General features: G+C 43.4%; 4 protein-coding genes across 4 annotated transcripts; 2 read left to right on the top strand and 2 right to left on the bottom strand.

Annotated features, from left to right (window-relative positions):
- Nucleotides 1-2,276: 2,276 nt before the first annotated feature.
- On the bottom strand, nucleotides 2,277-2,893 carry MELLADRAFT_38782 (uncharacterized protein; the record flags this gene model as incomplete). The annotated part of the gene is made up of 2 exons (XM_007414547.1): nucleotides 2,277-2,538; nucleotides 2,607-2,893. Coding segments are annotated over 2 exons (549 nt in total), but the record flags the coding sequence as incomplete, so codon positions are not given.
- Nucleotides 2,894-9,677: 6,784 nt separating this feature from the next.
- On the top strand, nucleotides 9,678-10,430 carry MELLADRAFT_110466 (uncharacterized protein; the record flags this gene model as incomplete). The annotated part of the gene is made up of 2 exons (XM_007414590.1): nucleotides 9,678-9,948; nucleotides 10,192-10,430. The coding sequence occupies 2 exons, from the start codon at nucleotides 9,678-9,680 to the stop codon at nucleotides 10,428-10,430; spliced, it is 510 nt and encodes a 169-aa protein (XP_007414652.1).
- A 2,366-nt stretch (nucleotides 10,431-12,796) lies between these two features.
- On the top strand, nucleotides 12,797-15,843 carry MELLADRAFT_110465 (uncharacterized protein; the record flags this gene model as incomplete). Its single annotated transcript, XM_007414591.1, has 11 exons — nucleotides 12,797-12,931; nucleotides 12,995-13,077; nucleotides 13,177-13,404; nucleotides 13,428-13,462; nucleotides 13,610-13,839; nucleotides 13,930-14,068; nucleotides 14,137-14,267; nucleotides 14,635-14,677; nucleotides 14,811-14,953; nucleotides 15,382-15,438; nucleotides 15,505-15,843. 11 exons carry the CDS (start codon nucleotides 12,797-12,799, stop codon nucleotides 15,841-15,843), a joined length of 1,563 nt encoding a protein of 520 aa, XP_007414653.1.
- A 214-nt stretch (nucleotides 15,844-16,057) lies between these two features.
- MELLADRAFT_110464 (uncharacterized protein) lies at nucleotides 16,058-17,298 on the bottom strand (the record flags this gene model as incomplete). The annotated part of the gene is made up of 3 exons (XM_007414546.1): nucleotides 16,058-16,354; nucleotides 16,536-16,983; nucleotides 17,021-17,298. The coding sequence occupies 3 exons, from the start codon at nucleotides 17,296-17,298 to the stop codon at nucleotides 16,058-16,060; spliced, it is 1,023 nt and encodes a 340-aa protein (XP_007414608.1).
- Between the last annotated feature and the right edge of the window lie 308 nt (nucleotides 17,299-17,606).

Genomic DNA, 17,606 nt, shown 5'->3' with positions numbered 1-17,606 from the left:
TATCATAATTGTCTCATATATGCCAAAAAAAGGAACTGGGACATCCACCGGGGCCAAAAGCTTACACACGTCATTCTGATGCTGCGCGTCAGAAAGGTTTGCGTCTCCTCAATTAATGTTATGAGTCGACCAAACAACAGTTCTTGCTCGCCAAGAGTCTTAAAAAGAATGCATTGTTGGGCGACAGCCTGCTCAACAAACAACATCATGTCAAAAGGTCAGCATTGATCTTTGTTGACCACAAAAGCAATGCGCCACTTGCTATATCTATTCCACTTCTTGTCACCAAGGGTAGTAAGCGCAGATGCTAAGTTCATCCGCCTGAGAAAGAAAGCAATAATTTTTGATAAAAAGAACATAGGTTCTTTGTATCAATTCTGCAATGAATCAAGAATAGAACAAGTTGAAGCTTTTCATCTAATGATAATATTGTCTTTTTAGTTTCTCACAGGAATTCTGTTCGACGACTCAAACAATCAACACTCAAGATTCAATACTGTACGCCATCAAGGTCGACTTTTCATTATGTCATTGGCAAGCATAATCGAGTGAAGTCAAGCGTTCTGTTGATCTTCAGATTGGGCCACGATACTTACCTGGTATAGATTTCAATCCCTGTATTTGTCATTTTCAATCGACTTCAACATCGTTGAATACAACAAATCGATCTCAGACCTTGGATAAAGAACCATCAGGATTGGGTATAATGGTGCGATGAGGAGTGTCGTTTCGTGGAATTATCGAAATTCTCTCGTTTCAGTCAGAACAGCAGTTTGTCTAAAACTATTTCAAGGTTTAGTACAATGATTTTGGTGTTTTGAGTGCAAATTTGGGTTTTGGCCGCCGCAGTTCTCTTGAATGTCCTGTACGGCCCGGGTGGATGTCCCATTTACCTTTTTTGGGATAATATAAGAACGAATTATGATAAGGAAATTTTGAGAGCGGGCCGTTTTAGTTGAGAAGCATGCGCTCATTTTTCATTATGAGGTTATGGGAGGTTGGTAATGGTACTTCGCGAGAAATGGTGATGCAAGAAAAAAGAGCGATGTACCGAGGGATCTCACGCCAGAATTTCGAGATAGCGCGTAAGTCCCTCTCTGGAGTTGGTGGTTAGGTCCAGACTGGGACTTAGTTAAGTTTGCCTCTCATGTCTCTTCTTCGCGATCAAACCGGGCAAGCTTTTTAGCAAAGGTAGTAAATACTTAGCTATTCCGACGACTTAATGCGACGGTTGCGGATGCTCTAAGGACTACATACATTTGCAAACTTTGGTGTTTTCGTCTTGTTTGATTAGTTCCATGTAGAATGTGAGTGAATGAACCTCTTGAATGAGAACAAGCAAAGACCAAAACAGCGTTGAGTATAAGAACAAGTATTAACCTCATCACGGGATTTTGAATTGATCAACATGGACCAGAGGTTTGGTAATAGCTTGGTCATAGCTTGTGGTTTTCTCTTGTATGGCGATTTTAAAAAGTTCGCATCGGGCTTGGTATTTGCATGAGCTTCTCATCATGTCCCAAAATATATAAGCAGCTAGCAGAATTGTGAAGGCGCACTGTTTCGGCCCACGGGATTCACTATTGAGCCAAAAGGAGCCCTCATCATTATAATTAATAGGGTCATGTCAGCTTTTGATTCAAGCTACATCAAAAGTTTGGCAATGGGTTTTCCTCCCATTACAGACATCTAGATAGACGTGACTCATCTCTACACTTCCTTACAGAGATTCATAAAAAATGTTTACATGTCGAAACTCAAAACTCGGACTGATCTTGACCCTATAATCTGGATTGGTGAAGGTGAAGGTGACTCCAGGGCTGAAATTCGACATTCGAGTTCAACGTCGTATGAGTGGGTAACATCATAGCAAAGAGCCGAATACAGCAGGGTAACCTACATACTGCATATGTAGAGCTCAGCGTTCTCTTGAGGCCCTCAATCCTTGCTTGGCGCGTTCGAGTTGAGCCAGATACGTCCCGTCTGTTACATGATTGTGCCAGCGTCATGGCGGGAAAAACGGCGATGTCATACGTCACCATCAATCCTTTCATCCTCAGGAGTAGGACTCCGACTGATAAAGCGTTCAGGTGATGGAGATCGTGATATGTACCGATCGCTGTGGTCACTGTGAGGCTGGGAAGACTCTGGCAGTTTTGAAGGCGATGATTGATGTGAAGCTGGCGATGGAGATCGTGAAACATATCGCTCGCTGCCTTCCTCCTCATCATCTTCTCCAACTTCCTCCTCGTCAGATTCGACACCGAGCGCGATCCCTAGGGAGCTCTTTCGCTTAGCCAGGCCTTCAGTCTCTTCCACACCTTTCGCATCGTCAATCGGGGTAAGACAATCTCGAATACTCGTTCTTCTACCAGTAAGGAGTCAACGAAATCATCAAAGGTGACCAATGAATAGGAACCATTCATGTGTCGAAACCGCAGCTTTCGAAAATCCGTCAACAATGGTTCAAGTGTTTGATAAACATTAAGGGGCGTAAAAGTTAACCGAACGTAAAAGGCCGCCAAGGCTCGTAAGTACCTAAGTTCATAGGTAATAGGAAATCAGTGAATCTGCGTTCGTTTTACATGAAAGGGCTGGAAATTCACTTGAATTCTTCCGCTCTCAGATATTCTAAGATGATCTCCTTCTCTGGTTGAAGTTGAAGTAGCTTGAGTGCCAAACACATGAATTCTGTCGGTCGAACATTAGCGTAGGTGCCACCAACGTACTTCAAACTGATAGCGCAATCGATTATACTCTCAGCAGTGAGAGCAAAACAAGTCTCTTTCCAATATTGACTATCATATATACGCGATCGAACGACTTTATCGATCAAGAATTGAGGATTAGTACCGTGAATGGAGAGCGCGCCCTTGGCGGTAGTGTTAGCCTGAAAGTGAAAAGAATTGTATCAGTAAAATTTTAAGACTTTGATAAGCGAAATAGATGATGGACGTGGGGGTGAGCTCACTGACCATGGTTCACGCTCACGTTTTGTGTCTGGAGACCGCTTGACTTTTATGCGAAGAACAATGTTGATCATCGCACGGGTCGGGCCATGTGACGGTCTCTTGAGACGGGATGAGCTCCTGGTACCGGTATCCGGTAGTGTCCGACGAACTCCTTCAGACAATTCCTCACTTGAAGAATCCTGCCTGAAGTTTGGGTTTTTCAACTCGTAGTTGTACTGATCTATATCTCTTTTATTTTGATTTATGTATTTACGTCGAAGCAGATCTAATCATGACCTTTTTGGCAAACATATAAAAAAACAGAGGATGAGGATCAACAAGGTACAAAGAGATGGGGACGCGAGCTTCAATCTGCAGGAGATGTGATAGTATTAGTCATTGTCTCGTCAATTGTTTTGGCTTGTATTCTGCATTATTTTTATCATATTTCGTATATAGAGGTCGTTTTGAATTCCTTTCCCACTTTCAAAAGACATGCATTGTAAGTTTTCACTATCAAGTCGCAGCGATATCAAAATGGGTCCATGCGGCGTAGCGTAGCGGTGCGCGCTCAATGATGTCATTGCCATGAATAGTTGAATAAGTGTGGATTCAATTTCTGGAAACTTGATGATCATGTAGGCAAAGTCCAGCCCGCGAAGGTGATTTGATAGTTTTGTTTCCAGACTGAGAAAGACTAGGACTCTATAGGGCGCGGCGAACGCGCTTGTGAGGGGGCCACTTGAGCTTATCTCCATCATCAGTGCAACCCAGACTAGTATCTGCTCATTTGCTGTTGTTCTGTTCACTGCATATACCATTCGCATGCTCCATCGATCTCAGAGTGCTACATACCAGGGCCCTTCGCACTTCGCAACCAACTCTCCTGCGAGCTTCAAGATTTTGAACTTCTTTTTGTTGTAGAGTTATGGGGTTACACGACTGCACCACAGAGTGTCACGTGACGTTGTACAGCTTTCTCTTGTAGTCAAGTCTCGTCTCCTCGGTTGAAGCTTCCACATCACCATCTACTGTGGAGGCCGATACCTTGGAGTGAGCACTGACGTGCTATCGTACTATTCGTTATAGGTTATGAGCAGCGCTTTTTAATCGTATTCGCTATCTCGCAAAGCTCATAGTGTAAGTCTGAACCGCCATTCAGCTTCCGGTCCTATGTCACTTGCTCGCACTCCGCCAAAGAAATCGTCCAGCTCCACCAAAAGTAGACAAACTCGATCTAAATCGAGAGCTTTATCGTCATCGCGTCAATCTCGTTCGGACTCTTTATCACGTCATTCTCGTTCACAATCAATATCGTCACAGCAAGGAGAAGGTCAAACTACAACGACTCGCGAAAACACCCCCCTTGCTGGCCAATCTTCTCAACCCCCCACGAACTATTTAAACCCTGATCTGCTGAAATTATCACACTCTAATCGCCGTCAGACTATCTTTCATACTCCTGACGAATCGGAAAACTTATCGCATACCGCTAGAATGTCTCAATCAGATCAACCGAACGATCGTCTGCGAGAACTCAATCGCAAGCACGACGATGTCCACAAGTTCATCACGGGCATCGAACCTCTAGCACTCGACGGTTCGAACATCGCAAGATGGAAGCTTCGCACCGCCAGAGCCGTCTACGAAATGACCGATGTCTCTAGCTACTGGACGTCGACCAGACCCGATGAAGAATCGGACATTCAAATGGCCATCGATCGCTGCGCTGGCAGAGTCATCAATTCGACAATTCATGAAGATCTCAAAGACATCATCGCCGATAAGTCTCTCGCTCATGACGCATTGTTTACCTTAGATGAACTATTCAGACAAGGTGGCAGAACGGCTCAATACGTTACCTTTCGATCGATCATGTTGAGACGCTTCGACCCTTCAACGACGGACTTGATGACGTTCGTCAACGAAATGAACAAAGACTTCGAAAAGCTCAAATCCGTCGGTTTCTCTTGGGATGAAGACATTGTGAAGGGCATTGTTTTGCAATTGTGTTCGCCGACCACTGGCGAATACGGCATGGACGTGGTGAACGCCACTCTAGACGCACGATATCAGCTAGATAAGAAGCCGTTTTCATTCGCCGAAGTCAGAACCGCTTATCAAAACCTCATTACTACTCGTAGAACAGTTCACGAAGGTGAAAGCATTCAAGCTCTTAGCACCTCCTTTAGTAAATTGAATACTAGAAATCAAACTCCTGTCAATCAGAAATCGTACAATCAACCCCGTTTTTCTTCTCAATCTTTCTCTCCATCTCCTGCGAACAAACTCTTCACCGGTCCCGCATCACCTGGTCCAATCTCACCTTCGATCGATGAAAGAAACAAATCCGAAGCACATCCTATCACCCCTTCGCGTAACGCACTACCTGAAGTCCACCAAGGGCTTTTTCAATGTTGTCATTGTGCTGCTTTCGGTCACGGTACTCAACGCTGTCCTATATACTTGAAGAGGATCAACAGAACAGCCCCGCACTTCTGGGATTGGAGAAAGACCATCCATAATCGTTTCTACAGCCTTCAAGCCTTAGGTCTCACGCAAAGTTCAGTCCAAGCTCGATCAGCTCAAATCAGCACGCAGTACGAGCCTTCTCAAGTATCGGCATCGACCGTCGCGTGGAGTGCGGAGGGCAACCAACCTGACGATGTACCTACAGAGTACTTGTTGGATAGTGGAGCCACGCACCATGTGAGCAACGCTTTGCATCTTCTTCTAAACTACTCCGTGCTTCCCAACCCCATCCGCTTAAAAACAGCAGCTCAAGGTGATAACGCTTTGATCATAGGGAAAGGAAACCTCCGAGTGAAGGCATCGGATGGGTCAGACTTCATCATCACCGACGTTTATTACAGCCCTCAAGCAACCGGTACCCTCATATCACAAGCTGCACTGGTGGAGAATGGCGCGAAGTTTTGGTTTTGGGGGAATGATGTTATCATGAGGATGAGGGATGGAACCTCAGTCACTGCTTCTTATTGTAATCGTCGCTGGGCTATACATGCAAATAAACCACATGTTATCACTGAAAAGATGCCTGAGAGAGTCGGTCGCGTGAACGTTATGAGCAGTCAGCAGGATACAAATTTAGCGTACCTGTGGCATCGCCGTTTCGGTCACGTTGACATGAAGCGTATACGTAAGTTGTGCGCAGGACAACTAGGCTTAGGTTTACCCGACTCCATTCCTTCGACTGCTTTCACTTGCGAAGACTGCTTAATATGCAAAAGCACAAGACATTGTAAGCTCGGACGTTCTGGGAGAGAACATGGACTCTTAGATGTGATCGTGTCGGACGTAATGGGTCCGTTTCCCGAAGACGTCAACGGAAATCGATTCACCGTAACTTTCAGAGACGTAGCATCGACATTCTCAGAGATCGTCATTATCAAGGCCAAGTCAGAAGTTCCCGATACCTTTACCCGCGTCATCAACAAATGGGAACGGGAGACGGGATTCAAAGTCAAGCACGTGAGGACAGACGGCGGTGGAGAATATATCAAGACAACTTTCAACTCTTGGCTGAAGTCTAAAGGTATCTTTCACGAACATTCCAACCCTTATGAACCCGAACAAAACGGCGTTGCGGAACGGCTCAACAGAACCATTAGTGATATGGGTAGGACGATGCTGGCGGCTTCGCACCTACCGCAATCATTCTGGTCTTTTGCATATATAGCTGCATGCTATTTGCACAACCGCTTACCTAACTCGTTAACAGGAAACAAGACGCCTTTCGAAATCTTCTACGGCAGAAAACCTCAGCTCGACATTATCAGAACCTTCGGATCTACCGCTTTTGTACATCGCCACGACACACAACGCAGTGGAAAGCTTGACGACAGAGGCAGGAAATGTGTCATGATCGGTTACCTTGACGGAGGAAAAGGCTGGATATTCTACAATGCCGGTTCAAAAGTTCTCTTAAAGACAGGTATTGCTGTATTCCCTTATGAAGATAAATTCGTACATCCTTCATCATCGTCCTCCCCAAACGAACCCACCACCTCAAATTCTTTAAACAAACTACTCAACGTACCACCCCAAAAGGGCAAGCTTGATTTCATCGTGAACGCATTACAACTCGGAGATTTCAAAGATGAACTGACTGTACACAATGAAGATGCTCAAGTCGAATACATCATTAATGCTGTGAATCTATCGGCCGGTATGAAGGAACCACTGTCTTACACTGCCGCGATGAAAGATGAATACGCTAAAGAAAGGAAGGCAGCAATTGATGTGGAACTGAAGGCGATGGAGGAGATGGGTGTCTGGAAGGTCATTGACTGCCCAGCAAACGTCAACACTATCGGCCTGAAGTGGGTTTTCAAGCATAAACAACTAGCAGAAGACGGTACTCCAATCAAATTCAAAGCTCGACTCGTAGCTCAAGGTTTCTCTCAAGTCGAAGGCATTGACTACGACGAGACGTTCGCCCCGACAGCGTGCATGGCATCTCTCCGTTTCATTCTGATCTTAGCGGCGAGGATGGGATGGGTCGTGCATTCTTTTGATGTGACCGCAGCGTATTTACACAGCGATATCACCAGCAAGCTCTTTTTCAGGTTACCACCGGGGTGTATGGAGGCAGCTAGGAAAGCAGGCAAGATTCTAGAGGCAGTTAAGGCGCTATACGGAACAAAGCAGGGGGCAAGATGTTGGTGGAAGCATATCGAGAAGATTCTAATCAAGCTTGGATTTAAACCTAGTCAATTTGATCAGTCACTTTACGTTTGCAAGAGAGGAGCGGAGATCTGCATTATTTGGGTACACGTGGATGATGGGGTAGTGACAGGAAGTAGCGTAGAATTGTTGAGGGAGCTGGCTGAAGCGTTAACTAGAGATTTAAAGATTAGATGGTCAGAAACATTAGATTGTATTGTGGGTATGGACGTTAAGAGACTAGAGGATGGAAGTTTTGAACTATCTCAAGCCGGACTGACGAATAAGGTAATTAATGAATTTTTGGAGACACCGGGCAAATCGAACACGCCACTGAACGCATCCAACTTACCTACGTCACCGAGTGAAGACGAAGAAGATATCGACAAGACAAAATACCTGTCGGTTATTGGCTGTTTGAACTACCTGGCAGTGGCGACTAGACCTGATTTAACGTATGCGACCAATTTTTTAGCGCGTTTCTCCGCCAGACCAACCAAGCAACACTGGGCGGCTATTCAGGGAATCATGCGCTATTTGAAAACTTCCGGAGTGCTCAAGCTGAACTTAAGGCCGTTGAAAGGAGAAGTCAAGACCGGATTACATACTTACGTCGATGCAAACTGGGGAGGGGAGTACTCGAGATCTGTTCACGGGTACACAACTTTCTTTTTAGGATGCCCGATTGCTTGGACATCAAAGCGTCAGGGCTGCGTAGCGACTTCTACCTGCCACGCGGAGTACATGGCTTTGGGAACTGCAGCGAGGGAGGCGGTGTGGCTGAGAAATTTGGTGGAAGATGTAGTAGGTGCTATGGGTTCAGTGAAATTGTTTTGTGACAACACTTCAGCTATTCACGTATCGAAAGACAACTCATCCAACAAAAGAACACGACACACGGATAGGGAGTTTTACTATGTGAATGGACAGCTCTTCAAAGGCACAGTAACTTTACACTGGATTGAATCAAAGAATCAAAAAGCTGACATTTTCACGAAAGCACTGGGCCCATATCTTTTTGAAGCTGGGAAGAGGAATTTAGGTCTGACATGATTTATATATGTGCGCGTTATAAGTTTTTTTCTTGTTTTTTTTTATCTTGTTTTGTTTTGTTTTTTTTGTCTTTTGTGAGTGAGGAGAGGTCTGCTGTGGCTTGTCGTGGGGGGGGTGTTGTAGAGTTATGGGGTTACACGACTGCACCACAGAGTGTCACGTGACGTTGTACAGCTTTCTCTTGTAGTCAAGTCTCGTCTCCTCGGTTGAAGCTTCCACATCACCATCTACTGTGGAGGCCGATACCTTGGAGTGAGCACTGACGTGCTATCGTACTATTCGTTATACTTTTCGTCTTTTCCCCACCCGTGACGCCATTCACCGAGTGACCGGGCATGAGCAAGAAATCATGTACATAGTATGTAATCGCTGGATACCCTAACTTAACAAAGTCCCTCGATGCTGCGACAGCTGTCATTCAAGCAAGTTGAATCAGGTTGAATCCGCATGTCGCAATTCCTGATTTAACTTGTTGATTGACAGGGTGTCAAGCCTCGGAGGGACTTTGTTAAGTTAGCTGGATACCGGATCGAACGGAATTGATGACTTCTATACAAAATTTGACTGTGAACTTTGAAGTAAAGATGAAAAAATGTACCGTTGTTTTCAAAAAGCTTGTCACGAATTCACTGCCAGGTTGCTCGTGCTTTGCGGGCAAATTTGGACAAGCTTTTGGAAAATGATTCCGTTGGGCCTCGTTCTGCCTCGTTGATGCTTACGAGATCATCGATATACATCTGAATATCAGATGAAGGTTTTTTTATTTCATACGCGATGAAGATTTGTTTGTTCGTTTTGATAAGGGCATCTCCCCTCATCTCACCCCTCTCAATTGGGTGTATTCTGACGATGCGATTTGAGCGTCCGTCTGGCAAGTATCGCATGTTAGAATCTACTACAAGTTGAGGGATAAATTGCAGCCTGCATGACTCTTGTTCTCCTTCACTTTCATTCCCTTCGTCTCTGTCTTCGAACACCACTAATCTCATCATGAGCACTACACCAGTACCTTCAGGTCTCTTACTACAACATCCTCGTTTTGACAGCCCCAATCTCACCTTTGAATCATCTCCTCTTACGGCTGAGTTTGATAGCCGCAATCTAAATCATAACTCGTCTCCTCTTGCGTCTGATCAGCAAAACTGTCTTCGAACGTCCCGAAGTCATCTTTATCAAGGACATCGTCCTGAAAGCTTTGTTCTCAGGGATGGTGACGAGGACTTGATGGTCGAGTGGCGTGCACGTCAGCGTACCTTTGATGGTAAGTAATGTAATTCTGTCTTAATTATGATTTTGTGAACTTTCTTAACGATGAAATGTTTTATGAATCCCATTCAAACAGGAGCATACCTTAGGACTTCGCTCGCTTGCTCGATTTACGCCTTGATAATTCTGAGATTATTTTCTAAAGAGTTTGACAAAGGTGAATCACTCTCACCACTCTGACTTCATTCAAAAAATGCTGGATCTGATAAAACTGACTTCAGGTTCCTTGGCCTTGTAGTTGGACTGATCTATGCCTTACTATCTCTAGTCCTGTTATTATTTATTCATGTACGCCGCAGAAGATTGAATTGTGATCTTTCTGATAAGTATGTGAACCAAACTTTAGAGGGCGCACAAAAACCACGTCAAAAAAGATGGGGACGGGAATTTCGCACTGCGGGAGATGTGATTATAATTCTTTCATTGATTGTGTTAGCTATACAGATTGCTTTAATCGTGATCATAGTTCGGATTTAAAAATGCTCTTGAATCATCCTCTTCGTATAGAAATAAAGGGTTGTAACTTTTCACTGTACTGGTCAAAATTGTAATTAAAACAGGAGATTTAATTTGGATTGTTGCTTGTTAACCAAGATCTTCAAAAAGTTCACTTCACATCATATTCAGCTTTCACTGTGAGATCTGAGTGCGGCAGCGGAATACAAAAGGTGCTTTAAAAAGATTAATCACCCACAAGAGAAAATGCCATGATTCAATCAGCTTCATTGGTATGGTAGCAGAATCAGCAGACTTTGGGGTAGGCTCAAAATCTCATATCATGTAATGCAAACTCATTGAATCTTGAAAAAGTGAAATTACAACAAATAAACAATCAACACCAGCAAAGCCCTGCAATATCCTTTGCATCTATGATCCATTGACCAGAGTGTGGTCCTTTCAGGCTTGCACATCACATTTCCTCCAGCCCTGATGAGTGTGATGCTGTGGCTCTATTTGATCTGTAAAGAGACTTTTGACCTTGCATAGAGTCAAGCCCACAAAATCACATAGGTTGATTTTGACTGTTTATGCAAATCAGTTTTCAGATTTGTCAATAAAAAGAATCAAAATCAGAGGTTTTTTGTATGCATTAACACTGATTATGCAACTGTGCTGGTATGCAATGATGCGGGCTTGACAGCACAGAACATTTTAGATGTTTTGAGATCCAAATTCTTCAATTTCTTGTGGAGATGAGGTTGCAATACTTATCTATGGTCAGACACAGATATACTGCAAGTATGTGGTGAAGGCAGAGGTAGTTAATTCCCTGGGGATTCTAAGGAGCAACCACTGCTTAAATTGCCACTGGGCTTGGGAGACACAGACAAAGCTATGCACAGACAAACCAAAACACAAAACCTGGTACCTGTTTTATTCTCAGGAACAAGGGAACAAGGAAAATGTTAGACAACAGCAAAAAACAACTCCTCTTTTCCATCATCCATATATCCAAGTCCCATAAAATAGCAGCAAAATCCCAGAGAGAATTAAGTGTATAGAGATTTGGAACAGACTATCCCTCTGACTGCTCTGCTTGAGTGAAATGAGATTCTGGACACATGGCAAGTCATGATTAGACTAAGGCATGACTTCTACTCAACATCCACTACTCACAAGCTTGATTACCTAGGAGAATTATGCCTCCCTTCTCTTGGAATTTTGGGAAAGTCAGGTGTGAGACTTGGGCTGCAATTGGACAGAACTCACACTGAAAAGATGAGAAAGTGGAGGTGATACAGGCTGAATTTATCCTTTGTTTTGAAAGATATGGTGGAATTTAATAAACTTGTATACACCTCTTAACCTTGAGGGCTTGGAAGGAAGTCATTCAAAGTGAAGAATGTGACTTGGCAATAAGTTGGTGGGATTGAAGATTGATTCAGGCTCAGCTTAATGATCAACCTGAAAGTCTATCAACACTTCATCTCGTCATTTCCTCTCACAAATCCCATCTTTTATTTCTCTTCATCATCAAGTGAAACTATGTAGACCTTCCAGACCCCCAGTTTGGGGTAAACTTGACTGCAAAACTCCTAAAAAAGTACACTACGGCTCTAGGGCGCGCCCATCCCTAATTTGGAGCCTATAGGCGCGCCCTCGCACCCTCGCACCCGCGCCCTGTCGCGCCTTTCGCGCCGTGCTCACCACAAGATCTAAGACCACTGTCCAGTTGGGTATTTTCATTGTATGCACATTTTTCATCACTTTCACCCAACTTAACTAAGTCCCTCAGTCAGACACTTGATCCTTGGCAAGCTCGGGTGTCTATGGAGGGACTTATGTATTATCGGCCGGGTCTGGTGAGTGAGCAGGAGAATTCAACCACACCTTTAGAATTAGTTTGGAGGAGAGGTTTTTCAGAACCTCATATTCTCCCACTTCCCCTCAATCAACCGCCGTGCTATTTTCAACTGGAGCTATGTGTACTCCTTCCCGACAAACTTGCCTATTCAGAATTCTTGTTACTCCCCCTGACCTTTCTCCAGTTAGCAAAATACTTTTCCAAATTTGAAATTTGGTTTGGGGCAAAACCTGCCTTCATTTTGAAATAAAACTAAACCCTTTTGGATGTTTGTCCTAAACTCTTGAGATATTTTCTTTTGTCTGAACAATGTTGACTCACATTCGAAACATTTTGTGATCTCTAACCAGACTTGTCATACAAAAAATAAAATGTCTCAAATGTCTCAATCTTCTCAAAATCAAAACAGTGGACATCTTGGTCCAGGCGCCTTGCCGGTGTCTTTAAAAGCAATGCAGTGGATTATCTTTTGCATAACTTCAAATCATCTTAATTTGAAAGTTTTCTCAAAGCTTATCTGTTGTCAACACATTCAGACATGGCAAAGGCTCAACATGTATGGGCCTCCAGTGCAGGACTGCCTTCAACCGGGAGGATACTCGGCAAAATACAAGATGCTATATTGAAAACAAAAGTCGGTCAGGAGTTTCGGGAAGATTGGGTATTGTCACAGGTTGGTCTGCGCTCTTGCTGTTTGTTTTGAAAGCTGTGAAGCTAATTTATTGAGTGGATGCAGGCGGTTGCATTGGTCAAGAAGCAGCATCCGCCATCGGGCAAGGTGCCAAAAGGCTTCTACATTGACACCTCTGAAGTGACACCGTCGTTCTTTGATCATGAAGATGTACACGAATGAGACAAGACTCTTGAAAAGTCAATGCCCTTTCTATTCAAATTAATCCAATCAACACTTACTCATAGTGAGGAGCAACACGTCCGCAAGGCAAACATTCGAAAGGCGTGTCTGAAACAAAAGAAGTCCACTGGACACACGCTGTCAAATATTGGATTAGCTATTGATAAAAATATCAACATAGACTCCAATGATGAATTAGAAGGAAATACTCAACCTGGATCACTTCTGAATGTGAGGCTTGATGGACCTGGAGGTTTAAGAGAGGGTGAAGGATATGTTGAGCACTGGGAGGGGTATGTCTATTGGAAGTCAAAAGATCATTCAGAGAATTGCAAAACTCGAAATATCTTGGTAAGTGTCCATTTTCAAACCAGTCATTGGATAAAAATCCTGATAGATACTTGTGTACCATTTGGGTGGCACATAGTGTCTGTAATTGATGTGTAAATGCATTCCAAGTTGAAAATGGACTGACTATGCTGGTTTGTGGGGTATCAGAAAGAGTCAACAGATATCTCAATTATATCGGCCTCTCTGTTAATCAAGTAACAGCTATTCATGCGCTGGAACACTTAGGACACGAGTTAAAGAAGAAGATAATTGGTTTTATGGGAGAGGATACTTTGCTAGCACCGTTCATCACCCTGGACAACATTGACTTCCAACAACACATCCACACTTCCACTGTTGAGCAAGAAAGCACTATGTGGCATGGATCATGGGGCTATGTACATTGACCAAAGATACTAGAAGGTTTCTCAATTACTGCGGAAAATTTCACAGCTGAGAAGTTGAAGGCGATCTTGGACACATCACAGACAAAACCTATTGATCTTGCCAAAATTCTACCAACTCCGACCAAGATTTCAGACTGGGAACTCACTCTAAAGTCTCAAATTCCACTAGCTCTTGTTAAATATGTAGCCAAACCCATTGACACCAAAAAAATCCCATACCGTAACTGCCAACAGTCAGACAACTTCCAGCCAATAAACCTGAAATAATGATGCTCAAGATGATGTCAGCTTCAGATAATTCGATATCCGGAGTAGGCAAGTTTTATAACTCTGTATTGAATCAAACTGGTTTATCACAAGAGAAGTATGCCAGTCAAGCACAAGTCTGGGAGGGTCACTTGGGAATGGCGTGTATAGTAGTGAGTGTGGTTGACAAACGAGATCTGTGTTCTAGTCCATCCAAGAGCTTTCAGCATATCCTGATGATTCTTGGTGCTTCTCATGTATTATGGAATATTTCTCAGGCCATCCTACTTGAGCACTGGGGCAACTATAAGGATGTGAAGGATATGGGGGCTTGGAGGGGCATTGAAGCCCTTGGCGGCGATTTTGACAAGCCTACCAGCAAGAAAGACTTTACGGCAATGCTTTGTTCAATGGAGCACCTACACAAAGGTTCAATCACATTATGTATTCAGTATGTCTCAAAGATATTCCCTACCATTGCTTTTATCATCTTGTATCTTGTATCTTGTCTCACTAATGTACTTGTTGATATATGTGCAGGCAAGTGATGAATCTGGATGTGGAGACTTTAGGAAAGGAGCGAGTGAATATGACACCAGAGAAGATGAAGGACATTATAGATCAGACTTACAATGAATTTTTCGGACCAGAGGCCATTCAGAACACAGAGGATACAGGTGATCAGAAACACCTTTGATTCCTTCTACAATTGCAAGACTTTGCTACTCTTGTTGAAGGATCTTGGTCAATGTCCGCTGGTGATGTTGGTCGTATGTTACGGGTTTGGAAATGTTGGAGCGTAAATGCACATGGAATGAAACGATTGAAGCACTACGCCAATTATCTGCCACATTTGATAGTTCTACTCACTCAAACTTTACCTACACTGCCAACATACTTGCCTTGGGTTGAGAAATCCGAGGCATCATCGGATGCATATCCTCAGATAAGTCCTGTCCAAGGTTTCAATCCGAGGCAATCTTATGCGTCATGAATTGGCTCGGATCAAATCCTCAGACAAGAGCTGTCCGAGGGCATCGACCCAAGAATACCTCGGATTGTGAGATCCAAGATAAAAATGTTGGCAGTGCTAAAGACATTGCAGATGTGATTATAGAAAACTTAATTGTTTGTCCAAGTGGACGTCCAGGACACTTTGTTGCTAAGGACTTCTTCCTTGAAGTCCAAAACTTCTGGATCAAATTCTCTTACAATAACTCTGTAAGTCGTGTTATTTATTTGCTTTGCACCTAATTTGGAAATTATTGGAATACTTTTCCCACACAGGGAACTGGTACTTCAATTAAGCGACTTCAAGACCTCTACTTGATCTGTATCCCATTGGTGAGTCTCTCTCCCGATTTCATCAACTTTGAACGTTAGTTTTGCATGTTCACCGAAGGAGTCTAGCTACGTGATTTTCTGCATAGACTAAAGGGACATTCTGGGTTGAACAATGTGTATCAATCACATACTAACAACATTGATCATAGCTCCCTGAGATCATTTCTCAGAATGGCTCATCAGCACGATATCACCACTTGCACCCCTTATTCAACATTACCAAAGGGTAGGCCCACCAATATGTACTATGCAGGAATGAAGGTGTTGCAATCATTTGCCCGTGAAGGCAAACTCAAAAAGTTTCAATGGCCAACTGCTGAGGGATTTCATGCACAGACAGGAGGTCGCAATAATGATGATAGTGGCACTGAAGATAGTAGCATTGATGATGGTGACTCTGAGTAATAGATGTTTAAAACAATTATTTCAATTTGTATCATTAATACTGTTTACACTATTTAATTGTGTCATTTTAAATACATCATGCGAAATAAATGATATTATTGACAACTAAAGAAATGCTACAACTAATGACCCCATAAGTCATATCGCGTCATTTTTGTCAGCTTCTACTTGTTCCCTGTTTATTTGGATCAAGCATATCAGCATCACCAAACCACTAACTTAAAGACCAAACCATGTAGTCAGAGCAAAAAGACACTGACATTGTTTTTCCGCTCTTCAAACTTGCAATCATACGTGCATTCACCACAGCCTGGGTTTTTTGATTGGACTTCAGCTTAGCTGCAGCATCCTTTTTCTGTTGAGCTTTTGTTTTCCGTTGTTTCTTTTCCTCCTTCTTGGCAACATCATCAATCTTATTTCTTTTTCTTTTTGCTTCTTTCAGGACCCGTGCGTCTCTTTCTTTTGCTTGTTGTTCTTCATGTTGCTTCTGTAGTCTAGCAAGAGTTTTTGCCTGCGATAATCAAGTGGATGCCTCCCTCACACGCATCTCAGCTAAAGCCCGCATACCAACACTTCCTACCCGCCAGTCTTTGATAATCAAACATCAACTTCACTCCACCCAGTAATAGATCACATCCAAGAATCTTGAAAACATCATTTTCGCTCTGAATGTGGTGTATCTTATCCAATACCCTCCAGATGTCATCATCATCCACGTAATCTGTTGGCCTTAGCTGATTGGCGTTAGTCATCAATCTTTGATGGTGTTGCTTGACTGTCAGAGTGAGCAGGTCAGCCAGCTGGATCAGTTCATTACGGCGAGGTGGTGGACACTGGGGGTTTTGATTGAACATTGGTGCATCAACCTCGGCATTCTTGTCTTCAACAGTATCCCAAGAAGCCATTGGTGCGGCAACTTCCAAATGTGGCAGAATATCCGGATTTTGAAGTCCAGCTTTGAAGTTGGCCATGGTAAGCCATTTCATTTGTGCAGCCAACTTCCTGCATACTTCAGGCTCACAATTTGAGCAATGGCAGGCACACATTCCGCCTTTTTCTTGCTGAAGTTTCTCTTCTACATAGATTTCTTTGTTGTCACTCATGGGAATTCTTCCAAGTCTATGTAGAGGAGGAATCAGCCTTGCACAGTTCGAGTTACATTTAATCAAAAACATACAGGTTACTCAAAGTCAAGGCAATCCGCAAGCAGACTGGAGTTACAGCCAACCCATCCATTAGATCATCATCAGAAAACTCCTTCAGGCCTTCAAAATCTGACACCGAGTTCTTTCCATGGAGACGTCTCTTTTCAGTGTAGAAAACGGTGAGGCCTGGTTTACCATTGCGTCCACATTGTCTGATAATTTGAGATACGGCAGCAGCATCTGCCCTTCCAAATTGGACACCTGGCAAACTCAGGTCCAATTTCGACCCAGACCTAAGGCTAAAGTACATGCAATGATAGGATAACAAGACGCTGCGTAGTTGGAAATATTATTGGTCTTGTCTGTAGGCCCAGTGTTTGAGTGAAACCTGCAAGCAAAGGTGCTTTTGGGGTCCCTTTCACCTTTCAGAACCCCTCGCGCGCCATTGAGTACCTTGAGTACCTTCTTGGTTGACTTTCTTGTATTTGAATAGATTGAAGTAGGTGGCAAATCATTATCAGAGACTTTGCGTTTCAATGCGAAATTGGAGGAGAGATCTTCAAGGGATGTTTGTGATTTCTGCATTGCTAATCGAAGAATTGTAATCTCAGGACGACA

Source organism: Melampsora larici-populina (assembly GCF_000204055.1).
Source record: "Melampsora larici-populina 98AG31 unplaced genomic scaffold MELLAscaffold_44, whole genome shotgun sequence".
In the NCBI taxonomy this organism is placed as follows: domain Eukaryota; kingdom Fungi; phylum Basidiomycota; class Pucciniomycetes; order Pucciniales; family Melampsoraceae; genus Melampsora; species Melampsora laricis-populina.
Note: the sequence above shows the minus strand (reverse complement) of the source record. Positions and strands in the feature narration are given on the sequence as shown.